The sequence below is a fragment of the Lissotriton helveticus genome, chromosome 7, assembly GCF_964261635.1.
Source record: "Lissotriton helveticus chromosome 7, aLisHel1.1, whole genome shotgun sequence".
Taxonomy (NCBI): Eukaryota; Metazoa; Chordata; class Amphibia; order Caudata; family Salamandridae; genus Lissotriton; species Lissotriton helveticus.
Genome location: NC_136068.1, coordinates 673092419 through 673120406, shown reverse-complemented (window position 1 = coordinate 673120406; position 27988 = coordinate 673092419). Strand labels below are relative to the sequence as shown.

The 27988-nt window shown below is 45.1% G+C and overlaps 1 protein-coding gene and 1 pseudogene across 1 annotated transcript in view; one reads left to right on the top strand and one right to left on the bottom strand.

Annotated features, from left to right (window-relative positions):
* Nucleotides 1-27988, bottom strand: part of PDE6A (phosphodiesterase 6A) — a 272026-nt gene that overhangs the window by 112895 nt on the left and 131143 nt on the right. The window contains exons 2-3 of the mRNA XM_078650645.1: nucleotides 5111-5263; nucleotides 3494-3583 (exon numbers count right to left, since the gene is read on the bottom strand). Coding sequence (XP_078506771.1) covers nucleotides 3494-3583; nucleotides 5111-5263 — 243 coding nt within the window. The remainder of the gene's footprint in view (nucleotides 1-3493; nucleotides 3584-5110; nucleotides 5264-27988) is intronic.
* LOC144767092 (thrombomodulin-like) lies at nucleotides 25179-26651 on the top strand (annotated as a pseudogene).

The window sequence follows — 27988 nt, the reverse complement described above, 5'->3', positions numbered from 1 at the left end:
AAATTGGGTTCGCTGAATCTCAATCCTTAACACTGGGTGAATCACATAGCAGTGAACGGAATTTGTATCCACTTCTGATTTTCAAACCCAAGATTCACAGGTGATGTCTCATATGCTACAGATATCAATTATTTTCTATAATTCATGAGCATCTCATTAGTCCTGAAGGAACACATTTCAATGATCAGTATGTCATTACATTGGAGCACAAAATTCTCTGTGAAAAAATCAGAACAAACAATCACATTCAGTCACTGTCCTTTGTTCAATCACCACTTTCGTTTTTATAAAACTAAGAACAACCCCAACACTCCCTTAGCTGCCCACTGCTATGTAAACACTACCCCAGAGCGGTTGACTAATAGTCCTAAAGACCTTTTATGCTTGTAATCAGCAAAAACATTTCTGCTCTAAACTCAGCCTACTACCCAGCATAATTCAATTATTGCTTCTGTTTCGTCTTCTGTAGATTTTTAAATTGTATACAAGAGCACTCGATTATTTATTTGATTAAACATTTTACAGCCTGAAAAAAAGTGCCTTTCTCAATACATACTAAACTGAATTAACGTATGTAAAATAAAATATGGTAATGTGTAAGGTGTGCTTTGATACAAACATGCCATCTCAGTCTTCTGGTGATATTTAAAAATTCTCTAACTTTTGCCCTCATTTTACAACTCAAGAATGACTTTACGTTAAGTTCCACCAGAGTGGCATGGCAGGCTGCAAACACATAGAACCTATTTGTGGAGAAATGTCGACTAAGCGTATACATCTGACTTTGTCTTGAAACTTATCGACATTCATCGACGACCTATATATCCCAATGAAAGGATCTGCAGTAGTAACGCCAATGGTATAACATTAACCTAATGCATTCTTGGTAGACTTAAAAATTACTCTATCCCCAGCTTCCATGCTATTTGAACAGACAACATGGCTCAACATGGCACGATTCCACAGAAACAAGCTTTCTGAGAAGTACTCCTGCCACCTTATCAGCATACCCACATCTTCAAAGAAATGATTAATCACTCAATTAATCTAACATACCACATCGCCATCGTATTGTCTGATTAAGATTAATTTTGCGCCTAACAAATGCTAATAATAATATTAAAATAATTAAGATCTGGACAAACTGACCTTGGATGGAGGGGAGGAAGGCCTTGAGTGCCAGTGTCTCACCCACAGTTCCAGCAGGTTAATGTGAAGTACCTGCTCCTTTGGAGACGGAAGTGCCCAGATCTCCAGGTCCTCCAAATGAGCTCCCCAAGCTAGAGCGGAGGCATACATCACTAACGTGGCCACATTTGGAGGAGACCTGAAGGTCTTCCTAAGGTGCAAGTTTGCCTTGTTTCCCCACCAAAGCAAATCTGAGTGCAGCACTGGAGGTGGAGGTACCGGTGGTGGCACAGCCAGCCATGACACAGGTGGATTTGGCATCATGTATCAAAGTGCCAGAGAGAATGTTGAAGGTGCTGATGTCTGTCCTGGGGCAGCAATCCAAACATCATCAGAGTTCGAGACAAGAGCATAAACATATGAAGTCTATACAGTGCCACGGTGCTCGAAGGCAAACCAGGTGGCCCCATGGCTGATGTACCAATGTTGCACACCTCATTTAAAAGCACAGCCCTTTCTATGCCTGGCATCTGAACCTCCAAATAAGAAGTAATCAGAACTAGGAATTCTGGGTATGAGGTCTTCAGCATCGTTTGGTCTTGGCATATCAGTAGAGGAGGACACAGTAAAGATAACTACAGTTCTGTGGCCGGGTCCTAAGAGGCCACTGATGCAAGGCTGCTCGGTGATGATTCAACCTCCCCCATGACAACCAACTTACTCCAGCTCCATGCATGAAGATCCTATAGAAGTACAGAGGCATTTAGGGGACTTACCTTTGTGCCTCCAATGCTATTTATGCCTGCATCACTTACCTGAGCAGTGAGATGATGGCGATCTGGTGCACGGCCTCGAGTGGCACTGGCTGCACCTGTTAGGGCTAAGAAAAGTTTGACCTCATACTCGTTGATGGCCTTCAGGTGAATGCTTAGGCATGATTCACAGGAGGGGAAATGGAGGTCTGACCCAAGACAGCAGAGACAGATCTAGTGGGCGTCAGTGATGGACAAGTGTCTGTAACAATCCCTTTAGAGCATAAAGCCAGACCACTTGGAGGAGACATTAAACTTCACTACAAGAATGACTGTGATAAAAACCCCACAACTCTCAAGAAGAGCAGCTCTGGATCTGCTTGAAAGGGGCAGTAAAATTGAACTGAGGTTGTTATCCCGGTTTGGGTGTTATCTGTCTTTGATGACGACATCTGACACCACCTCTAGAGTTGGTATGAAGCCAGCATCCTGTGTTGGTGGCATGACAGCTGTGAAGTTTCCAGATTCAGTCTGACTAGCTCTGTAAATTGTGAATTCCATCCCAAAGCAATCCACCAGAGAGATCCACCTTTGCCGAAAGTGGAGTGGATCTTTTCAGACACAGTTCTTGGAAATGTACAGACATGCAACAATGACTGCAAGAACATAAAAAGCCATAGAGATCGTGCTGACACTGGTCATGCTCTAGATCATTATTTTTTCAGTGATATCAGTGAAACAATTTTCACTGTATTGCTACAGCTAAACAAAAGTTCACATTAAGTGATGGATGACTGATTGTGTGCCATGCCAATCAGGGAAGGCTCTAATTTGAAAGGCAGCAACAACACTTCTCTAGCTCTACATCTGTGAGACAGCTTCCTCCTCCTTGCAAATCAAAAGACTTTGACCTTCATTAAGATGTCGGGCGGATGGCGTTTTGGTGAGGGAACTGCCCGACCATAGGTCGGCAGTTTCACACACAGAATTAGGATGTGACCGCACATGGTGTGGTCGCAAACTTCCATTTTTCAATGGGTGCTTGTGAGGCAGGCCGACACCGGCCGCAGCACTCTCCCATTGGTTAAAGGAGGTTTTTGCACACAGTGCAGGGATGTGAAGGGGGGCACCATAGGTGCCCTGTAATGCCAGGACCGGAGGGCCACAGGGGAAGGGGGCCCTCCTAAGGCCCCAAATGGCACTTTCCAACAGTAGTTCCATGACAGCCTTTCCGACATGGAACTGCTGTTGGAAACTGCCTTCTTAACCCTGATGGCGGAAACACTGACTGTTAGGGATTTTGACGTCTTTCTGACTGGCCGACAGGCTCCTTGAGTATGTCGGAACCCAGTCGGATTAACAGGACAGTTTAAACTCCGACCACCGTCTTTTTTAAAATGGAGGTCGGAGTTTAAACCTTAGATGTGGGTTGGAGGCTTTCCGACCGACATCCAAATCAGGCCCTAATGTTGTTCGAAGAGAATAGAGCCCTTTTTTACAGGAGCAGTCAAGGAGCGAATATATACTATGCTCCGCAAAACACTATTTTACATGCATAATGGTGCAATCAACTGTCATCAAATATCTCACTAAACATACCACACATGCTTTACCTGGCCTCTGCGGGTTTCACAGTTGTGAAGGTAGCTCAGGTGAAACACTTTGAGTATTAAATTGGCAAAGTTCATGTACTTAAGGAAAAGCTGTTAAAAGTAAACATATAAGAGAAAATTAGTTTCCTTGAATGAGATATAGTTGGTTTTACAGAAAATATATTGTGTTAGCATTTAGAGAAAAGACAAATAGTAGACTGGAGAATCATTTGCACAAGAAACAAAGGTTCAAGTCAATGTTTGTCTGATCTTGTTAAGGGAGCCATCATCATTTGCTACAGATATAACACATTGATAAAGATTCTTAGAAAGTGGGCCATCGATGACATAACAATAGAGTTCCACACACAAGACTCCAGCACGAAGCCCTCAATGAAAGTTGGCGCCATTTAATAAGTCTGAGACATTGGGTCAATTGCATCCTGTGAGATTTCCAAAGAACATTTCTTAGCCACCCATTCTTTACTCTTAACATTGTCATTAGTTGAAACCTGACAAAAATATAATATTAAACCTAACATGTATATATTTAGAATATTTTTTGTAGCATGGATTTATTGTCAAGGAACAATGGAGCAATCTTTAATCCTGCAGAGGAATTTCCAATCATGAGGTACTTTGTATAGACCAGTTTGATGTGTCTGGTCCAATAGGGAATGCATTTTAGAAACAGGGCCTGATATTAAGGTGGTATGACAATATGCATTTGGGATAAATAACTGATCAGATAGATCTTAACATTATTACATACCATGTATTTGGATTTTATTACCATTACACTGCTTTAGAGCTCACAAGGATCTGATGTAATTTCTCCAGAATCACACGATTAATTTGTCTAGTGCAGAGCCTGGATATAAAGTCCAGGCCGTTGGGTCCCAAGGTTAGAAAATCAGCTCTTACATCATATCTCTACCTATCCTTAGTGTTATAACCCAAACTTTAACATTAACTTTAAACTCACAATTAACCCTGTTCTTCTAATTGATGCTGGCATTAAAGTGCCCCTAATTTTAACATCCATCCTAGCATAAAGACTACCTGTAACATTAGCCCTTAGTGAACAATAGCTTAATCTCAACATTAACCACAAACGTAGTATTACTCACGTACTTAGCGTTAATCTTAACTTTAGCGTCAATGTAACCATACCTTTGATCCTAAGGATACCAATATTTCTAGCCTTAAAATTATTCCTAAATTTATCACTGATCATAATCTTAGCATTAATTCTAACCAACCCATCGATCCTAAAATTAACTTTAATCCTACTCTTAAAATGGTTCCTATGGTTACCACTGATCATAACTTCAACATTGATCTTAATCTTACCAGTGATCCTAACCCTACCATTAACTGTATCCTTAAAGCTCATCGTAATCTTAACATTAATACGATCCTTAGCAACATTTCAACACATGAACCATAACATTGTATACATACCTTCAACATTGTCTAAAACAATAATATGAACCATAACCTTGACATTACTCAGAGAAAGCTATTAACTTTAATTTAGCATTACAACTGTCCTTTTGGTAAAAACATAAGATGAACACTGACCTGTGAGCCACAATGAAATACTTTTACACTTATTGTGTAATGGGAAGGTCATACCTCTTCATCTGTAGCTGTAAAACGTGGACCGTTCACTTTGTTGACAGCCATTATGACTGCTACCACATCTTTTCCATTCAGGACTGGGGCTGCTAGTATGCTTTTTGTCTTGTAGTCTGTGAGGTTATCTACAAACTTGGAGAAATGTTTTTCCTACAAAAGGGAAAATGAAAAAGATAGACAGTTTTAGGACCCTGACATCCATATATTCTGTGACATTAAGACAGAAGAAAGATTTAATAAAAAATATTCTAAATAAAGTGTCAACTGAATCAGGGTGGATTACCAAGCTGTATTAAAATTTGGCCCCACAATGACACACTTGGATTCAAGTGATGTTCTCATGTATTCTACAAACAATGTTTATTCAATCTGTGTTTTTTTCCAATGATAAAATGGCATTATAGTACGTAATTGAGCCAACATAAACAATATTATGAAAAAAAGCTATAACAAAGTATTCCTTTGTTGATTTGATGAATTATTTTGCAGTTTTGTATAACGTATTGACACACACATGTTGCCTATTTCATGGAAGATTGGAGGAAGTTAGAGTCCAATCGGGTGAGGATGTAACCTTGCCTGTCCAATGTTCTCCTTTCACAATCACTGCCTACAGAGACTTCAAGAGAAAGAGAATTTGAAACAAATATCAGGGTTACAGCTATTTCCTGAAGAACAACTTGGAGACACTGAGGTTTCAAGTGATTAGTGACAAAAATAAGTTAAACTGAGGGGTATATTTACAAGGGGATAGCGCCACCAGATTGTCTCTTTTTGGGATGTTTTGATGGTGCTATGCCCTTCTCCATATTTACAAAACGCAGCTAAGATAGTTTGAGTGGCTTAATGCCACCTTGTATATACGACCTCTTTACCTGCATCATTTTGCGCTAACTGTACACCTATTAATAACCACCACTGTCAACATGGCATCCCTTACTGCCTCACCCGCGCTCTGACCTACCTAAGCAACCCACAGCCACCTATAAACCTGATTACTGGGAAATGAGATTCAATGAGATCGATCATAGCCTAAAACATCTCAAGGAGGATCTTCAGAGACTCACGTCCATTAGTTCAGATCTGCAGGCCCCTCACAGCACCATGCAATCCCATACAGTCATCCCCACTCTGCTTGGACCACATACATCCAATCTTGGATTGGAAACCACACCATCACCTAATGATGATTCTCGCCCTCAGAGATATTATCCTCACCGAAACATGTTTAAACAGCTCATCCCAACACCCCATAGATCTACTAGTCCCACTTAGTCACAAGATCATTCGACTAGATAGACCCAAGAAAACGGGTGGTGGAATAGCATGCATCTACCACAATACTCTTTCTGTACGCCAATTGAAAACAGTAGTTTTAACTACTTGCGAATATCTCTGCATCAATATCTCTCGCAACAACAAATCCATCTGTAATATTCACGCCTTCTATCACCCTCCTGGTGATACCTCTTTGTTGATCGAATAAATCATGGAAATCATCACAATGAACGATAATCTTTAAGGGCCCTAAATCTTCCTGGGAGACTTGAATGATCACCCAGTGAATAGCCTAAAGGCTTTCCTATTAAACCATGATTTGTACCAAATTTGCGACAGGCCAACACAGAAAAAGGGAGAGACTCTGGATCTTATAATCTCAAACAAGGACACCACTTCCCTTGAGTCTATTTGCCCCTGTGACTGGACAGACCATTATCCCATTACCTTCCTCATCCACTTAAAGGCGACCCCAAAGAATGGCCTACTGAAGAAAATAAAACATTGGAGAAGGAATCTTCATAATATAAACCACAATTTACTAGCTACCCTTTGCAATAATACTTTGATTCCACAGGCCAACATGGACAATGTCAATGACCTCAGAGACTTCTACAATACTTCCATATTGGTAATCATGGACTCCATCGCGCCCCTTCAACAGAAAAATATATCCAATAAAAATTCAAAGTCCTGGTTCAATGACAATTTGAACACCGAAAGACGCAATCTAAGAATTGCATAAAGAGCATGGAGATCTTACCCATCCTTGGAACTACTAAAACGCTTAAGAACAATGAGGAGAACATACAACAGAAGAATAAAACAAGTGAAAACTAACCTTTTTAGAGCACAGCTTGACCAAGCCAGAAATAGACCTAAAGAACTATTTGAAATAGTCAAACAGCAATCGCGCAACACATCAAACCCCTTAGACTCCGGGTCCAACACCCCCCCAAATTGCGAAGAACGGGCCGCCTTCTTCAAGGACAAGACCACAACGATAGAGAACGAACAACTATTAGCAAAGGATCAATCTCCGACTACCCCATTTAGTTTTTTACATACTTCCCAGAATATGGAAGGGAAGGAAACATCCGGGCACTCCTCCAAACACAATGCCTCCTGGAACACCTTCTCCCAAATCAGTGAACATGACATGTACAACATTCTTTCTTCCTTAAACCCGTCTAACCACTTCACTGACCATCTACCAACGCCCATTTTCAAAGAGATCAAAACCTGTCTTCTCCCCCTAGGGACCAAAATAGTAAACGCCTCACCTCGTCAAGGCACTATCCATGACTGCCTTCAAGTAGGACAAGTAACCCCCATGTTAAAAAAAGCCATTGCAGACTGCTCTGCCCCTAATAACATCCAACCCATCTCCAACATCCCTACCCTGGCAAAACCTCTAGAAAAATGAGTCCAGAGCCAACTCTGCAATCCCATAAACAACTATCAACTCCTCAATCAGAACCAATGAGATTTCCATCAAGACCACAGCACTAAATCTGCATTACTCATATCGTGGATGAAATACTAAAAATGCTGGATTGGAATGAATCATGCCTTCTGATACTGCTTGATTTATCGGCTGCCTTTGACACCGTCAAACATGATAATCTACTGAACGTACTGGAACAAAGGATGGGCTTATCAGGGGTTGTTTTACAATGGTTCTCGTCATTCCTCCAAAACAGATCCCTGAAAGTCAAAATAAACCAGTCTCTGTCTAAGCCCCATGTGATCACTCATGGCGTTCCCTAAGGATCTGCACTATCACCTATTCTCTTCAACTTATTCCTGGAACCATTTGCCAACCAACTAAAATCTACCAACCTCATATGTATGCTGATGACACTCAGATGTATCTCAAAATTGCTTCCTCAGAGAACATTACATCCCTTACTTCCATCTTACAAAACACGCACCTCTGGCTCACGGATAACCATCTCAAACTCAATGCTGCAAAAACCCAATTTCTCCTCATCTCTCCGCCGAATAACATCCCCAAGATTGAGCCCTGCTTCACAAATACTGGCTGGGACACGGAATATACCACGCAATGCACGCTTCAAGATCATACACTATTACATTATACACAGGGCGTACCTGTCCCCTGACAAGATTAACCGGTACTTTGGGCTTACCACAACAGCATGCCCCAGATGTGGACTTGTAGATGCGCAGTTCCTACATATCCTTTGGACATGCCCTTCATTGTGCACCTACTGGGCTACGGTGGCAAGGACATTGGCCAAGACAACGGGGGGCAGCTTGCCGTTTACATGGGAGGCTTGCCTGCTGGGCTTATTTAAGAGGACGAAGCAGACGAAAGTTCAGGCGAGGTATTGGGATCTAGGGCTTATCACGACGAAACGCCTCATTACTAAGCGCTGGAAGCATGCTGTCCCCCCCCCAGCCAATACATTGGCGTAACTCGTTGGATAACTGGGCAAGGGCTGAGAGTGTGGCGCTCCATAGAGAAGAGACAGCGGGACTCCGTAAGTTCCCGATAGCTTTAGATTGGGATATCCTCTTGGCATCCTATCACCAAATATGCCAGCAGGACGGCATAGTGTGACCACTCACCCCCCCCCTCCTCCCGGTGACGCCCACGCGTCTACCCCTACACTTTACACCCTCATAACTGTTGGAAGGCAGTGCGGACCTACTCGTTACCTACCCCATGTCCATCACACACACACAAGCTTTTGTTATCAGACACCACCCACTATTTTGTTTCTAGAATTTGTTGGATTGTTCTTTATAGTTTATTGCTTTAAAACAAAAACAGCTTTGGATGTATGTTGAGCTATTTCTAGGCCCTTTTTCCTTTAGCGTTGCTGTTGCAACACCACGTGCACGTCCGATGAACAAATCTGCAATGCCATGAGCAAACAGTTTCAACTTTCTCCGTCACCTAGTGCTGCAATTATAAAATGTTATTCTCTTGCATGTAAGCCGGATTTTATTGCTATAACCATACTGCTTCATTTACACTGTCTTTATCCTGCTCCTTGCTAATGGGCTCATTTATGTGTACTGTTGTCGGCACAGAGCTAGGATGCACAATTTTCATAGCGGCACTGTGTGTACTTTACGTTTACTTATGTGTAATGTTGTAAGACACCTGAAAATATGCAATAAACATATTCAAAAAAAAAAAAAAGATTGAGCCCTGCTTGAAACATCTTACAGCCCTCAAATGTTTGCTCAGCATTATAGACTCCGCTAGATCTTTGGGTATTATACTAGACAAACACCTGAATATGCAGGATCACATAAACGCAGCCACCAAAGGAACAAACTACCAAAATGATCATTCTGCGGAAACTTAAACTCTACCTTCCCCAAGAAGACCTAAAATAAGTGGTTCAAGCGCGTGTTTTGCCCAGATTGTATTATGGTAGTGCCACACTATGTGGCTTACCTCAATACAAACTGGCCCCTCTAAGAGCCTCTCTCAACGCGCCAGTAAGACTTGTCCTCGGAACTAAAAGAAACACACACATATCACCGGCTCTAAAATCCATAAACTGCCTACCGTACGAAGCAAGAATCCAACTGAAAATTGCTTATATGACGCATAAAGCGTTACACTTCAATACCCCCAGTTACGTGGCTCAAAAGCCAGAAAAATTAGGTGGCAACAGATCCTCACGAAGTGCGCACACCTTGCTTTTGAAACCCCAACGAACCCGCAAAATGAAAAAGGGTGCTAGAGCAATCTCGGTTATTGCACCTAAGATATGGAACTCTCTACCTCTGGATGTACGCCTAATCTTCTCTACCACCTCCTTCAAAAAAGAAGCAAAATCTTTTCTGCTAACTAAGTTTTACCCTAAGACAACATATTGGTGACAATGAAAATGTATGCATATCAACCCTCTTGTGATGAACGACCCACATATTGTTTGACCTTAAGCTAGACCAAGCCTTTTTTATCAGTTTTGTTAAACATACTCACTTTCTCATATGTTTGACTCTTGTGCATGTTTTTGTTTACATGTCCTTTTTTAAATATACTTCTTGTCATGTAAAGTGCTCTGATACCCACTCAGATCATGTTCGCGCTATACAAAACTTTAAAAATAAATAAATACAAATGAAATAAATAAAAGGGGCGTGCAATGGGTTTTGCTGTGGGCATTCAACCGCAACACCGATTGCTTTTTGATGCTGTCCCAGATTTACAAGGATGTGTAAATCTGAGGCAGAGGCAAAAACTAACGCCATGCAATTGCACGTGTTAGAATGGCGCAGCAAGGATAAGTAAATGTATTTCTCTTTGTTTTTGTTACACTATTATTAATTGTTTATGTGCAGAAAGGGACACCTCTCTGCACATAGACAATCATCCCCTGCAAAGCAGGCACCCTTGCACTATGGTGCCAAATTTGGCGCAGCTACATGCACTTTGCCATTTCCTGGTAAATATGCCCTTAGTTTTTTGATCTTCCCTGAAAACGACATAATTTAATTGTCCTTTCAGTTTGGTTCGAGGGCAAGCCACAATCTAGGGAAATGGATTTCCAAGCATCTAGGTAACTACATGTTAAGTATCTAGGTATAGATTTCTACTTTGTGCACAGTTGGGAGACATTTAATGTCAGCCAATATTGAGAACCGTTCTGTCAATAGGCAACATGAGCAGTGCAGAGAATAATGGACTTCATCCTTCGATTCCCTGGTAGCCAGTGGACAGAACTTAGGGCCCGATTAGGATGGCGGACGGTCCAGCGTCCGTCCGCCACCCCCGAGGTGGAGGGACCGTCCGCAGGGGCTGCGGCGTTCCCTCCCTCGGAATTAGGATGTGACCGCCACCCTGGCAGTCACATCCCCTATATTTAACATTGCGGCGGATGCTGCTTCAAGCAGCACCCGCCGCAAGGTTAAATGTGCATGTTTTCCTTTGCATGCACGAAGCGGCAGGCACCGCGTGGTGCCTGCCGCTTCGTGCATGCAAAGGCATGGGGGTACCATAGGTACCCCCCCATGTGCACCCCTCACCCCCCAAGACCCCTGGGGGCCCGCAACGGGCCCCCATACTTAGACTCCACATGCTTTTCTACGGCGGAAAACCCGCCGTGGAAAAGCATGTCTCCGCCGGCATCCTAATATGGCTGGCGGTGTCTGATAGACACCGCCACCATATTAGAGCTTTCCGACTACGGCGGAAAAGCGGCGGACGGAAAAATGACCCCCCAGCCATCCTAATCTGGCGGGGGGTCTTTTCTGTGTCCGCAGCAGTGAATCCGCATCCTCCGGGCCGCCGGTGGCTTCCGCCGGCCCGGAGGATGCGGATTCACCGGATTCACCGCGATCCTAATCGGGCCCTTGGTACTGACTTAATGTTGTCACCCTTGTGAAGAATCAAGTACATTCTGGCTTTGTCACCTTTGCAATTTATCAATTCATTTTATTTGAACGCCCTGTGTAGATGACATGTTTGGTGCTCCATAGGCCCATAGCTCCTTACGTACTAACAGGGTCAAAACAACAACCAACACATTCTTATCTTTATTTTAACTCACTATGTCCATGTTTCACTTTTAAGCAAAGGTCTTTCTAATGTTGTTACAGAAAGAACCAATTAACACATTGTTTGCAGAGCTGTCACTGGTTTGAAGCCCCCATCTATTTTCAAACCTCGCAATACTTTAATGCCACCAGAACTCCTGACCTTTGAAAAGCTAGGGCTCAAAGGACTCCTCACTATGAAGGAAAAAGGGAATACATTCCCTATAATATCTCTCTAGCAGAAAGGAAGGCCCTTCTAGCACTTAAACATGATTCCACCATAATAGTTGCCGGATAAAGGAGAATGAATTGTCTTACAAAACCAAACCGTTTATGATACTGAATCTCCATTACCAATCATTATAAAGCACTTTCCTATAATCCTAAAAAAAAAAGCAGGAGTGAAATACTTAGAGTCAAAACAAAAGGCAAAGAGTTTGGTTTCCTGTTTGAAAAGAAGTTCCAATTATTTAATACAGAGAATCCATGCATTCCTGTTTTTATACTTTGCCCACAGTGCATAAAGAAGTAAACCACCCCCAGGGAGAACCCTTTTATCTAGCTGCAGCTCTATTTTATAACCGGTGGCTGAATATCTTCATTCAAGATGATGTGCCATTACAGGACACCTATGTGAGCGATAGCACCTATAAGACACATTTGATAGAAGGGATGTCCTTTGATAGCAACGCACAACCACATAAGACATCACATCACTCTAAACCAATATACCTCAAGAAGAAAGCATAAAAATAACTGAGATTCTCCTTGATACACGAGAACAGCGTACAGGAATCCTTACAGACTTTATTATTTCACGTCTCTATATTGCCCTACAATACAACTACTTCAAATATGATAATTATCAAATCGGCGATTTTTATCGCAGATAAACCTTGCTATTAGCAAGGTTTATCGCAAATGCGATAAAAAACGGCCGCAATGCATGAATATCGCTGAAAAGTCCGCGATATTCATGCATTATCGAGCAAATGCTCTTAGCCATGTTATCCACCTCCCATTGGATAACATGGCTAAGAACTGCTCCTGGGCAGGTGTTAGCTTTTGGAGATATTCGCGCTTAGCGCGAATATCTCCAAAAGTTGATAATAGGAGATAGCGATGTTAGCGACTGTTTCCAGTCGCTAACATCTTGGCACGCCCACTTTGCATGTCATTAGTGATAAATATCACTGACATGCAAAGCGGGGCCCAAGATGGTCGCTATCTCCTATTAGTTGTCGCTAACTGGTGTTAGCGACAGCTTGGTAATAGGGATATAATTTTATCTCCGCTTTCTTGGCTTTTAAAGCCAAAAAAGCGGAGATAAACCCCCTTGATAATATGCCCCAATGTCTCTCTCTGGGCAGCAACACAACAAATGATACCAGGATTCCTGGTGGTAGTCACAGAGTCTGCATGCTACTGATTTGTCCAGGCGGGCCCAGCTTGGGTTGAACTCCACTGTAGGTAGTGCCAGGAGCCTCATGTGAGTGATCTTTTTTCGAGTTTGAACGGAAAGGGCTTGTTCAAAGTAGGGCTGTGCTTTACCCACTTTATAAGAGGCATCCAGTGCGGAGAGATTTGGGTGATGATGCAGACTAGCGATGTCTCTTGCAAATTATATTTGCTTTACCTGTCGGTTTACTGCTCTTTTCCATACTGCAGTTGAGATGTTCGTGTTGGCCAGGTTTTGCACCTCTATTTCCAGCAATTGATTGGCTAATGCCAGTTGCGCTTGCCATGGCGATCCGCTTTCTTCGAAGATTGTTTTAATTTGCGCTTTCAAAGCCATTGCTGGTGCACGCAGGGTGCTAATGTAATATTTTATTGTGTCTCCCAGGCAAGAGATGTCGGGTCGGGAAAGTCCCAGCTCCAGCCTTACTCTAGCTCTCCTGGCCTGTCGTGGGATGCCAAGCACTTTCTTGTATGCAGCAATTTGAAAACTCATCTAGAAGTTGGTAAGGGCTCCGGGGAAAATTAAATGTCCATAATTGACTGAGGGCAATATTCTTGATTTTAAAACTTTCAAGATGGGGTCCGTGGATGGGCAATATAATTTTCGGTTGAGGTTTCCCAGACTGCAGATGATTCCTGCCCCTTTGCTTCTTAAATGCTTCAGATGAGCTTTTGTCTTAGCCCCCTCCGTTAGCCTGAGGCCCAGGTAATTATAGTTTTTGCAAGTTCTAATTTGCTGGTCACCCAGGCGCCATTGGGCTATGTGCTTTCGATGATACTTCCCAATGATGAGAATCTTAGTCTTCTCCTGGTTTACCAGTAAGTTGTTCTTTTGATTAAACCTGTTTAGCGCATCTAGGGCTTTCTGTAAGCCTATCCTGGTGTGGTCCAAAATTACAAGGTCGTCGGCATATTGAAGTATTTGGAGCCGCTTGTTCCCCAGCTTTGGAATGACTAAGTTTGCCCCCTCCAATGCTTGGCCCAAGTCGGATGTGTAGATGTTAAACAAAAGTGGTGCAAGAACACACCCCTGTTTGAGGCCGTTATTTGTTGGGACCTTATTGGTCATTGATGATTGGCTGGTCTTAATCCTTACCCAGGTCCCTTCATGTAGAGACCTTATTGCCTTAAGCAACTTTTCGGGAATGCCTCAGTTGGTGAGTTTACTCCATAGTATGCCAAGGTCTACGCGGTCAAATGCTGCGCTATAGTCCACAAAGCAGCAAAACAAGGGAGGTTGAGCGGGCTGAGTCGCACGTTTGGACAGGTATCCCAGGGCTATGATGTTGTCTACTGTGGAACATTGTGGTCTGAATCCAGTTTGAAAGAAGGGCAAGATGTTGTGCTCCTCCGCCCATCTTTCTAATTCCTTCAGCAGCACTCTAGCAAATGCCTTTGCTTCGATATCTAGCAAGGCCACGAGCCGGTAGCTTTCTGGTTTTGTGCGATTTCCCTTTTTGTATATGGGGCAGAGTACTGAGCCTTTCCACGATGATGGAATGGAGGCCGTTTCAAAGGCGTGCTTGAAAAGTGGGGTTAGCTGTTCTGCCCAGAATCCGTGTGCCTCTTTGAACACCGCCGCTGGGATACCGTTGGGGCCCGGTGCACTGTCTGTCCTCATTTTCTTCATCAACTTAATTATCTCTCTTGTATTTATGAGCAAGCTCTCAACCACATCTTCGTTATCTAATGGATTTAGTTGTTCTTGCGTGACCCTCATTGCCTGCTCTGTTGTGTACAGTTGTTTTGCGTGCTTGACCCATTCCGTGGCTGCCACGCCATTTTCTTTACTTTGGTCAGTATGGCTTAGTTGTCTGATGTGTCTCCAGAAGCGGACGTGGTCGTTTTCTTTGAGCATATGGAATATTTTCAACCACTCCGCCTCAATTTTTTTTGATCGAATTTCCCATATATTTTTTCTGTGTTCTTGTCGAAGGGCTTTTATTTCCGCACTGAGATGAGTTGTCACTCCTTTTCTTCTCGCCTTCAGAGCTTTAGAAAGGTTCCGTTTTGTTTGCTCTAAGTCCTTGGGGTTTGGCTGTAATAGCTGGGTTTGCGGATGAAGGCGCTTGGTTTCCAGGGTCCCACTAACCTGTCCTAGGACCGATTTTAATTCCAGAAGAAGTTCCTTCCAGTGCTCCGTGGGAGAAGCCGTTGTTTGGCACTGCTCTTTGCGGACGACCCACTCCATGAGCGATGGGCTTGATTTTATGGACCACTTTATTCTGTTCAATGCTGTGTGGTGCTCTTCCTCAGTAGAAAAACCCACTGATCCGGGGTGTTTTGCGTTTTTCCCATTTATATTTAATGTGACCCTCAGTGGATTGTGATCGCTTTCCTCCCTGTCTCCCACCTCAAAGTCCTTAAAAAGTGTTGCAAGTTTCTTTGCGATGAAGATGTAGTCAATTGTTGACTTACTATTAAAGGTGGGCAAGGGACCCCATTGTGGGTCCACTGCTTTCATGGTGGCGTGGGTAGAAACCATGTTATGCGCAGTCAGCAGCTGAACTAAGGGAGCCAATTCTGTTATGCTTGAGGTGTACCTCAAGTCGTCGTCTAGCCCCCTTGCACAGAGTAGTAATTATTGTTTTTCCACTCATTTTCTTGGTGTCCCATTATTTGTTGGACCTGATGAGACTCAATATCCTTAACTGGGTCGAAATAGCCTCTACATTCATATAACACAAACAAACCAAAATCGAAATTCCCTTTCCCAATTGAAACACACAGTTCAGACTAGAGGCAATGTTAGACTGATTGGCTGGTCTATTTTCCTACCAGAAGTGGATTTAGGCATCATTGCCTACAGTTTTAAGTTACATGATACTAATCAAGATGCTGCGTAAGTGACACACATCCACATTGAACAGTAACCAGATGAATGGTGACCCTTGGAGTTTTTTACTGACGTTTGTTGAAGAGGGGACTGGATACATGCCAGAAATAGTTCAGATATTTTTGCCCAGTTTTTCATTCTTTCCAGCATCATTCTGTGGTCCACTACAGTAGACGGTGGAAGGGAGGAACTTTTGTTGATGTTGCCCAAAGATGATTCACTGGTCTTCAAAGGTGGTCAAGGAAATTATTGTTCAGTTCTACATGCTCTTGATGTGTTTTACAACCTTGTTTTATATTATTTTTTTGAGTATGTGTTGATTGGAGACTGGCCAGTAGATGTTCATGCCTCTTGATGCTGATGTTTTTTTTTTGTAAAAGACAGAGAGGTTGGTGTGCTTCACAAGTATTGGATCAACTTAATTTAGAAGGGATAATGCTTATTGCATTTGTTAGTGCAATGTAAGGGAAGGAGTTGTTCAATGCTTGCATTTAAAATGGTTCATAGGGTCAGTTAGATACTCTTTGAAGTACAGTTTCAGCATCCATTTAGTCATCAAGGGTCTGAATGCAGTGAAAATGGATCAATGTGGATTGTTGTAGATGAAGTCACAGATTTTTGTTGCTTTTAATATATTAAAAAAATCCAGTATATCTTCACTTTGTTGTTATGACGCTCAGGGTTATTTCTCAGTGCTTCTGGGATATGCAGTTCCTGGTATAAGTGAAAATATTCCTTGTTTAGTTGGGAGTACCACAAAGGGATTTTGTAAAGTGAGCCTCTCCTTTGCCTCTTGCAGCGGGACACCTGAGCTTCAGTCAGTCAGCTATTATCGCTCCAGATTGTGACTGGTAGGTCACACCTCTGCTAGTTCCCCACTGAACTCACTGTTGGAAGATTTCGCCCAACTTTGGTTTTGTTGGTGTGATTGAGGCCAACATGCCCTAAAAGGTCAATGCTGCTGCATTTTAACCCCTTCGGTGCTGTGGACGACCCCCACAGCCGTCCCACGTGACGGTGGGCATGTGCAGAGGACGGCTGGGGGCCGTCCGAACCCCGCCCACTGATTAGAATGCCGGCACGGTGGCGGAATTCGCACCACGTTCAAACGGGTTAAGTTAAGAAGTAGACAGAGACAATGAATGGAACAACCAGATCTGCACGTACAAGATTGTACCTAAACACAATGGAGCAGATTCACAAAAGAAATCATGAGCACAACGGTATTCAAGTAGAACCATGCCACATGAATACATTTTTAAGTACTCTTACATGCTTTTGTGAATTGTCTCAAAACAGCCAACACCTTATCAGTAAAAGTGTAAAGAGGATAAAGTCCTTTTAATTTGTACTAAATGTGTATAAATATTTTGTGAATATTATTTCAATTTCTATATTTTGGGGCCACTTTACAAAGGCATGTAAGAATATGTAAAAGAGCACTACATGAGTACAATTTTACAAAATGCCTTTGAGAATAGGCCGCTATTTGCCCAGGTCCCAGAGAAAGTAGTAAATTTACGCCCTGAGATTTACACCTATGTGACAGTCTGTATTTACTAACATTCACAAACATTCCCAGGAACCCGGATGGAAAGCTGCACCAGGTACAATTTTCCATGTTGATTACTCTGAAGGTCATATGACATTCCAATCAAGATCCTGTTCCTGCTGTACAGAGTACTCCATTGTGAGGTACTCCACCCAAGGTGAATGGGATTCCTGTGCAAACACAACTTTTTGCTCCACTGGATAAATATATTTCCCCAGGGAGAAACCCGTTTACCTACTCCCGCACCAAATCTAGGGGCGATTCATTCCACTTCCCACCATATAAAAAGGGATTTAATGGCTGAAACAAAATCCTACTGAGAGACAATGGGTTTCTGGTTAGCAGAGGTATGCACCCTACCCCAGCAGGAACCACAATTCTAGTCAGGGTAAGTCAGATACACACCCTAAATTAATCTGTGCTCACCCTCTAGAAGCTTGGCACAGCGCTGGCAAGCTTAACTTAAGAGAGAATGTGTAAAATATTTATGGAACACTTAAATTAGTAAAACAGTGAAAACACCACAGTTGGGAGACACACCTGGTTTGAAAAATAGAACTTAATTTAAGGAACAAAAAAGACCAAAATTACAAAAATCTAATGAGTAGAACCGGAGTTATGAATTTTTAAAGAATAGCCTGGAATGTAATGTTTAGAAACTTAAAGTGCCAACCGGGGCAATCTGGTTGTGCTTGACTGGGTCAAATCCAAAAGTTCAGGCCAACCACGTCAGAGCATGCATTGGATATAGGGACCAACATTGTCCTGCTGAAAAAATACATTGTTGCGCCATTGACTGGCCCAATGCATGGAGCACAGGAGGCAATGTGTTGACGGTGATCTCTCTGGATGCAGGCGATGAGTCGGTTCTGGGCCGTGCAAATCAAAATGTGTCAGCTTCTTACAAGGTAGGTGATGAGTTGTTGTAATGCTGCACAGCAGGTGACGTGATGTCCTTGAAGCTGGCAATGGGTCAGCGCTAAAGGAGATGCGTTGGTTCGACCGGTGCAACGGCAGCGATGTGTGGATTTTGAAGCTTCAGCACAGAAAACCCACTTCCTAGGGCCCAGGACTGGATTGGCACCTCTTTGCTGGGTAGGACTCTCAGGTGGCAGAGTCCAGGTGCTGTTGCAGGAAGTCTTTGATGTCCTTGGAACTTTAGAACAGGAGGTAAGCAAACAAGCCTTTGGAGTCACTCTGGGTTTAAGTGGTGTTGGTCCATTTGTTATCACCCATTCCGAGAGGGCAGCAGGCAGCTGTCAGGCTTCTTCACAGGCTACTTTTATATAAAGCAATAAAGCTGACCCTCACTGATGAGACCCAAATAGGCCACAACCAGATTGCTTATTTCCTGTTCAGAGGGTACATGGTTCCTGGCAGTTTGAGCGCACGTATGACGTTACAACGCATACATTAACAATGCGGCATTTTACATTGCGTTTGTTACAACACAAGTCATTACAACGACTTGCACTGGAGGGCACTGGATTTAGGAATAGAATAATTTACTATTCCAACTCTAGCCTACGTAACAGTAGGGAAGGTGTTGGAATAGTAAATCATACGACTCCTTAGCTTAGAGCCCCATCCAGTGCAAGTCGTTGTAACGACTTGCGTTGTAATGGCCGCGATGTAAACATACCGCGGTGTGACAACCGCGGTGTAAAGGTCGTTCTCCAGTTTGAGCTGCACTCTTCTTAATAAAAAAGCTCGAAAACCTGATTTGTATGAGTGTAGTTCTTGTCCGGATTGGCACAGCTGGCAAAAGAACGATGGACAGGATTGAGGCTCAAAGTAGTTACCAGTGTCTGAGATGAACTCAAGCATTTCACCCATCACATTTTTGTTTCCTCACTCGGTGACTGGTGGCAACACTCTTGTTCGTCACATACAAACTCACTGCCCCCTCCCAAGCCCCTTCTTTTTTCTTCTCCACATTCCAACACTGTCGTCCGTGGGTGGAAAACGATAGATCGGGTGGGTCACAAACAAACAAAAAATTAGGGGGCATATTATCAAGGGGGTTTATCTCCGCTTTTTTGGCTTTAAAAGCCAAGAAAGCGGAGATAAAATTATCTCCCTATTACCAAGCTGTCGCTAACACCAGTTAGTGACAGCTAATAGGAGATCGCGACTATCTTGGGCCCCGCTTTGCATGTCAGTGATATTTATCACTAATGATATGCAAAGTGGGTGTGCCAAGATGTTAGCGACTGGAAACAGTCGCTAACATCGCTATCTCCTATTACCAACTTTTGGAGATATTCGCGCTAAGCGCGAATATCTCCAAAAGCTAACACCTGCCCTGAGCAGTTCTTAGCCATGTTATCCAATGGGAGGTGGATAACATGGCTAAGAGCATTTGCTCGATAATGCATGAATATCGCGGACTTTTCAGCGATATTCATGCATTGCGGCCGTTTTTTATCGCATTTGCGATAAACCTTGCTAATAGCAAGGTTTATCTGCGATAAAAATCGCTGATTTGCGGCGATAATTTTTATCTCTAAACAAGTTAGAGACAAAAATTATCGCTAGTTGTTGGTAATATGCCCCTAGATATTTAGATGTGATTTAAATAAATATCCTAACACTGTTTGTGTGGCAAAAGCAAACGTAGAATGAGTTTGGAAGTCACAGTAACTTGGGAACAGATGGCTGCCTACATTAGGCAGGGTTTTCTGATAAGGAGAGATTGAGAGCTCCTCCTCAAATGTAATAATTGTGAAAGGTGCAGCCACTGCTGCAACAATTGGAGGGCTAACAATAATACACCAGTTTTTTTCGAACACTCACTGGACTTATTTCAGCCTGGAGGGCACGACCTCTAGGCTAATACTGGGCTGTTCTAATTAAACTAGGATTATGGGATTAACTAGACATACACAGGTCCCTGGAGTATAGTGTAATATCTCATTAACGCTTTAGGTAACAGTCTGGGAAAGCGCGAATCATAACCGTATCTACAATACCTTCATGTAAATAATACGGTCACTTTTGAAATATTAAATTTTTCATAAACTAAATATGAGTTTATGCCTTATATCGTGAACAAGGGTGACCGTTTGTGGTTAAGTGATACTGAAACAAGGGCACCCCACCAGGAACTGTAATATCCCAAACCTTGTATCTCCAAATATGGTGAATATCAGTGACAACAACGTGTGGGTAATGCTCTGAAACATTGCGTCCGCATGTTCTGTTTCATAAAATCAAAAAAAAAATCAGACCGTAGATCAGTTCTTTAAACAAGCATTTACAATTCAATAGGTCTCGCATTTGTAAAAGTTGGAGCTGTTGGCATTGAAAATGATGTTTACTTTATTTCCAGTAGATTAATATGATTTGCATAATGCTATTGCTTTTGTTACGATCCTGTGGCACTGGAGAACGAGCTAATGGGAAATAAAAAAGAGCCAGCCTCTGATGAAGGGAGGTACAGGGTAACGAGGAGAGCAGAAGGGCAGGAGGACCAGGGGTGGTCGGGTACCATTAGGAGAGATGACAGGCTGAGGTGAAAAGAAGAGTCAGGTATGAAGCAGCGACTCTGGAGAAGGAAGGACCAGGATAACAAGCATTAAAAAAGCAAAAGGTCTCGCCTTTCATTAAGTTAAAGCCATTTGCTTTGCTATACAATACCATTAGCAAAGCAAATGGTTTTAACTTAAATAAAGGCAAGACCAATTGCATTTTCAATGCTCCTCAGAACTCTTTAGATAAAACTATATGTCACACAAGAGTACTCATGTACAGCTGTACACCGAAACACTTTGGGGTCCATTAGGATGACGGGCGGACTTTGTCCGCCCGCCATCCTAGCGGGGATTGGGACCGCCCGCCATAAGGGCGGGGGTCCCGTGGGGGCATTAGGATGTGCCCGCCACAGAGACGGGCACATCCTGCATTTCTAGCATTGTGGCAGGCGGTGCTCTTAGCACCGCCCGCCACAATGCTAGAAATGCATTTCAGCATTTGTATAAACAAAGCGGCAGGCACCGCGCGGTGCCTGCCGCTTTGTTTATGCAAATGTGGGGGGTACCACAGGTGCCCCCCGTGTGCAGCCCCCATCCCTCCTTCACTCTGGGGGCCTGCAGGGGGCCCCCATAGTGAAGACCGCATGCCTTTCCGTGGCGATTAGTAATGAGGCATCCTAATATGGCAGGCGGTGTCTGACAGACACCGCCACCATAGAAACCCTTTTCCGCTCCGGTCGCCTTGTGACCGGGGCAGAAAAGCGGCGGACGGTCTTTCCGTCCGCCACGGTCCCCCCCGCCATTCTAATATGGTGGGGGGGGGAATTCTGGTGAGGATGTCGGGCGGATTGCCCCCCCCAGGCCGGCGGTGGCTACCACCAGCCTGGCGGGGGCAATCCACTTGACATCCTAATGGGCCCCTTAGCATGTATAAAGGGTATAAGTAAAGGTGTTCATTGCCCCCCTCAAAAAACAGCAATTAGGAAATACGCATCCCATACAACAATAAATACACCTAATCGCCGAACAACTACAAGTGTCAGATGTGCACTATTAAAGCATACCAGGACCGCAACGTCACGCGCAGCATCAAAGTCCATCACTGATTATTCAAGTCACCTAATACCCAAATGCCCTGTTTACACCATTCACTGAGACCTTTAAGGAAGAGGCCTTGGCTGCCTGGAGGAGCTCAAGTGGACAATAGACATGTGAAGTGAATAACAAAGCAGGGGGGGGTGCTGGGCCGGAATAGGCTGAAGGAGAAGGGCAAATTCAGCTCCTTGCTAACAAGCCCTCCACCCCGCACTCGAAATCCCTCACTCCAAATGTGACAGCTCAGCAAGGCACATTCCATTGAGGGACAGGGTGTGGCGTAACCCCAGAGCTGCCCACTCTGCCGAGATTGTAATTGGGGAACCACGTTCGGGTCTCGGCGTTGGCTCAAGGTCCTGAGATTCTGGGCAACTCACTTTATCTCCTGTGGCTACAAAAACGAATGTGTCCTTGTGTAAAGGGTGCTCACAAAGCGTTACAATATCTTTGCCTCGAGTTCACGCTATAGAGAAATGTAAAAAATATATATGTGTATATGATGCTGGCTACGAAGTTATAACTATCTGAAGGTGCACACAGGGCATGGGAACATTCAGGAGCTATACGGAGTAGCGGCCCCAGTTCCCCATCCCAGCTCGCTGTAACCCCCAACCCATGTTTTAAACCTGCTCTCCAGACTACTGCCCGCTGCTCCTCGCCTGCTCCCTGTCTCATAAAGGATGGTATTTCACTTTTCGCAGCTCTAGCTCCTGGAAGGTTATTCTCCAGAGCCCGTTCCATGGTGAGGCGTTGCGGGGCTAAGTATCTACAGCCAAGTAGGAGCGTCCAGAGCAGGGGGTGGAGCCATGGGGGAAAATGGAGAACCCCTGGTAGGGCGCTCGGGGAGAGGTGGCCCTGGGAAAGAGAGGGGTGAAAACTTAAGATCTAAAAAGAGAGAGACGGGGACAAGGGTCAGACAAGGGACTTCCACACTGATGTAAAGTAGCACCTGTATTCCTACAATCTATCCCAGACAGACAGTGAGGAAGTGGGCGAGCCCAGGAAGGTTTTTGAGGGCAGGACCAGCAGCAATGTGGAAACAAGCAGCCCGCTGAAATATTGGTGCATAGGGAGTCTCTGGTCAGTGGAATTCAGGCTGCACCCCATTTCCACATACACAGAAGCACCGCCGAGATGGTTGCGCTGCCTGCTGTTTACATGCAAGGTAAACTGTCCTTGCGTGTAGCTTATATAAAGTGCAGTAAAAATGCATCACGCGTAAGCGCAATGCAAAAATAAACATGCGGCTGCCTTTGCCAAAGCCGAATGAGAACAAAAAAAAGTGCACAGCGGCTAATTAGGAGACACCGTCTCCCGCCGCCAGTAAAAGATGCAATTCCGGTGGGCGGGGCAAAAAGCGGACATGGTGGTAACCAGGAGGGACAAAAAACCCTCCTGGACAATGATAACACCCGGTTTTGCATAATTGGTGACGCAAAATGACATGCTCCAATGCAAAACACGGGCGGAGCAGAAAGCAAGCTTCTGGAATCGTATTGATTCCAAGAAGCCCTCGCAAGGCAAGAGCAGCGCATGCGCACTGCCAGCACCAGGCGAGACCTAAAAAAGGTAGAGCCTGTGAAGTGCTGGTGGGGAGTGTCACAATGAGAGACAAAGTTCGTGATGAAATAAGTGACTGGTGAGAAATGGAGATCCACTGGTGAAAGGAGGGACAGAATGGCGAGGGGAGAGATAGCCCATGAAGTAGCAGAGGGGAGTGCTATTAGAAGACAGTGAAAGGCTGAGGTGAAAGGAGTCGTCCACTAAGAAGACGAGAGACTCTGGTGAAAGGAGGGACAGTGTGACAATGTGAAAAGAGGGACAGTGTGACAAGAAGAGCAGAGAGACATCAATGAAGTGGTGGTAATGTTTTTATGCAGGTTATTTTATTTGCAGTGGCAGTTTTGTTTTTAGTAAATTAGAGTTACAGCTATTGAGGCTGTAAATCAAGTGATCGGTGCTCAGGAGACAGCAGGAAGGGAATTAGCTCAGGGTGGAGTAGGGGTGGGGAGATGAGAGCCTGGGACAGAAGAGCAAGTTGGGTTAACAGTGAACAGCGGGAGGGGGTGTTCTGGGTACTGGAGAACAACCAGCTGTTGGCCCAGCACCTTCGGAAAAGCAAATCAATTTGTTTGCCAGGGTGAAATAAAGAAATGCAAATACATAGTGAAAGCGACTCAGTTCTTACACAATGAAATGCGTGTTTAAAGTCAAAGCGTTGCCATTAAGAAATAAAGAGGCGAGGCGATGCCGATTGCTCGTTGCCATACCTCCCTGTGCATTTTCCGATGTGTTTACTTACTTCAGCATCTGAGTCGAAACAAATAAGTGGGTAAATGAGTCTTTTGGATCTGACAACAAAAGTTACAAATCCTCATCACGTGCAGCTAAAAATCACAACTAAAAGCATGGATGCAAATCTAGATACAATCCCAATCAGCATTTGTCTTGCGCATTTAAATTTCTGAAACAGTTAAAAAAAAATGAATAAATTGCGACTTCCAAAGGAGACAAAATGGTAATTTTTTTCTTGTGATGGGAGGAGCTTCGGAGGTACTCTCATTGCAGGAAGGTGCTGTGCGCTTGAAGCGAGGCAGAAACTAAGTCTGAAAAACATCTATGGCATTGAGGAGAGGAGCGAGCGGATGGAGCTTTGTAGGTACACTGATTGTGGGGCAGACACTGCGCATCTGAAGCAGAGTTGATGGGTGTTGGGCACTCTCAGCGCACTGAAAGCGCTTTCAGTCAGAAACACAGTGTGAAACATCTATTGCATTGAGGGGAGGAGCGTGTGGCTCTTTGTAGCTACATTAATCGTGGGGCAGGTGATGTGCGTCTGAAGCCGGGATGATGGTGAACCATGCACTGCGGATAGGGCTCCGCCGGCCTCACACTACTCGAACCGGCTCCTGTCCTGACCTTCCAGGACCTCTGCGTGGCTTCCAGTGGGTCACCGAAGACTCCAACACAGACTACACCAATTGGAAGGCCCCTGGAGCTGGGAGCAGCAGCTCACTGTGCTGCGTGGCCATGCAGAGTGATCTGGCCTGGTGGGAAAGGGACTGCGAGAGCCGAAGCCAAGGTTTCCTGTGCGAGTTCACCTATCCGGGTACTTGCAGCCCCTTAATCCTTGGCTCTGGCCTCGCGGTGACCTAGGTGACCCCCTTCAGAACTAATGGTAGCGACTTCAAGGCGCTGCCCCCTGACATGGTGGCCTCAATATCTCCTGTCGGATTGGAGCTTCACTGCCGAGTCCAGGACAGCACGAGATGGGTTGCCCAGAGCCCAGAGCCCAGGCCCCCGGCACTGTGAGGTGGAGAATGGAGGCTGCAGCCACAGGGGTCGAGAGGAGTCTGGCATTGCCACCTGCCCCCAGGGCTTGGAGCTGGCTAAAGATGGACAGCAAAGCGTCCTGCCCCCCCCAACCCCTGCTCCAGCCACAGGTGCGCCCAGCTCTGCTTCCTCAACACCACCAACAATGTGCCACAGTGTATGTGCCAGGAAGGGTACGAACTGGGCAAAGATGGCACCAGCTACCACAACGTCGACGGCTGCCAGGTGAACAAGAACAAACACAATCAGCAGTGCGAGAACACAGTGGGGGGGGGGGGGGCTTCCACTGCCTCTGCCACCCGGGCTCCGAAATGTTCGATAACAAGTGTGAGGACATTGATGAGTGCTACTACCAGGTGTGTGAACAGAACTGCATCAACCTGCCTGGCACCTACAGGTGTGATTGGGACCCGGGGTACAGCGTTGACTCTCACGATCCCAGCAAGTGCCAGATATTCTGCAATAGCAGCGAGTGCCCGGCAGAGTGTGACTCACACACCATGGAATCCTGTCGCTGCCCCCCGGGGTATATCATTCAGAAAGGCGATGCCAGCGCGGTTCAAGCGTTCAGTGTGGAGGGCACACCTAGAACGGTCTGTGTGGATATTGACGAGTGCCTCTCAGAGTACTGTGACCAGGCCTGTGACAACACCCCCGGCTCCTTCCGGTGGTCCTGCAGGCCCGGGTACACTCTGCAAGCCGACCTACTGTCCTGTAAACTCTATGGCGACGAGGAAGGGAGCTCCGAAGACGTCACCACCCCCACAGCAGTACCCAGGACCACACCACCTCCACGTGGGGCCCCTTCACCTGGGCATCATGATTGGCATCGCGGTGGGCATCTTGTCCATCCTCATTACCATGGTCTTCCACGGGATCAGGAAGCACAGCATGCACGCGGTGACGGACTGCAAATGTAAACACGCCGAGAAAGGCGTGGCGCTGAGACAGGTCACCCTCGGCACCCCCTCGCACCAGAAACTTTAGGAGGCATGGGAGAAACCATGCCCGGAAAGACTAGAACCCATTGCACAAGCACGGCCCTCGCTCCAAGGGTGAGCCACGCAGATAGTCTCATGCCGAAGGTGAGCCATGAGGACAGACTCCCTAGGAGTTGGGGCCACAAAGACAGGCCCGCGGCATCCCCTTGAGCCCAGCAAGCGCTTAGACAATGTGCCTTCACCAGAACGGGACTTTTAACAAGCATAGATCTCTTGTCTTTATGGGGCCATGTGTTTCTAATTAGAAACACATGGCCCCATAAAGATAAAGTGCTTTGCCACAGCAGCAAAGCAGGCGACCCAGTCCGGATCGGTGGCGGAAGGGCCTCAACAAAAAACCCTCATTTCCAATGGCAGGCCACCGTTTAGCATAAACGGTGACGCAAGCCAATGGAAATGAGGGGCGGGGCTTCGAGTCACTTTCTGAAAACCCCTCATCTAAAAAATCTCTCGCCGAGCGAGCAGCGCTTTGCGCTGCAAAGCCACAAGAGACCTAATCAGTGGGTCTCTGGGTGTATGCTTGAATGGACCAAGGTTCAGGATAGACTATTACCATGAGTAGCAAGGTCCTGATTTGCATTAGATGGGCTTCTGGGCAGTGTTGGCTGACACAGAAAGAGTGGTGAGCAGGTGGAGGGGGCACACAGGGAGTTTTATAATAAGAAAATGTAAAAGACTTACCTGGTGCTGCCCGCCACCTTGTGCTTCCAGCTCCTGATCGCAGCAGTCCCTGGGACAGCATCACAAACTCCCCATCCAAATCGCTCGCTGCTCTCAAGCATGAGAGCAGCGAGCGTGGGGGATTGGCTTGAGTGAGCAGGATCAATAATCGCTCAGGCACAGGGAGTCTGTGCTGTTTCTCCAATTCGGCTGTGTAATACAGCTGGGTTGGAAAAACCTTAGTGCGCATATCAGTTTTGTCAGCCTAGGACATCCGACCCAGCTGACATGCTCACTTAAAAGAGCACCTACCGCTCCTCCTCCCCCATCCCATGGCTCGGCCCACCCCTCCCTGCACATGCTGGCTCAACCAGCAGCTCAAAAAGATAAAATATTGTTTTATTTTTCAGCTACTGGGTCTGAGCCAGTGGGGCGACTCTTATCCGCCATTAAGGGGCCACTGCTGCTTCTGGGGCCAATTTAGAGACTGGCGGACAGCTATTCCATTGCAACAGACTACCCTGGTTGCCAAACTCAAGGTCCATCCAAACTACTTTGAGTCAGGCGGAACACACATTTTCAGCTAAATGAGTAAACTGTACTCTGTCCCTGTAAAACTCAGACAGCCCAACAGAGTAAGCGACGTCAGAAGTAAACAATCGG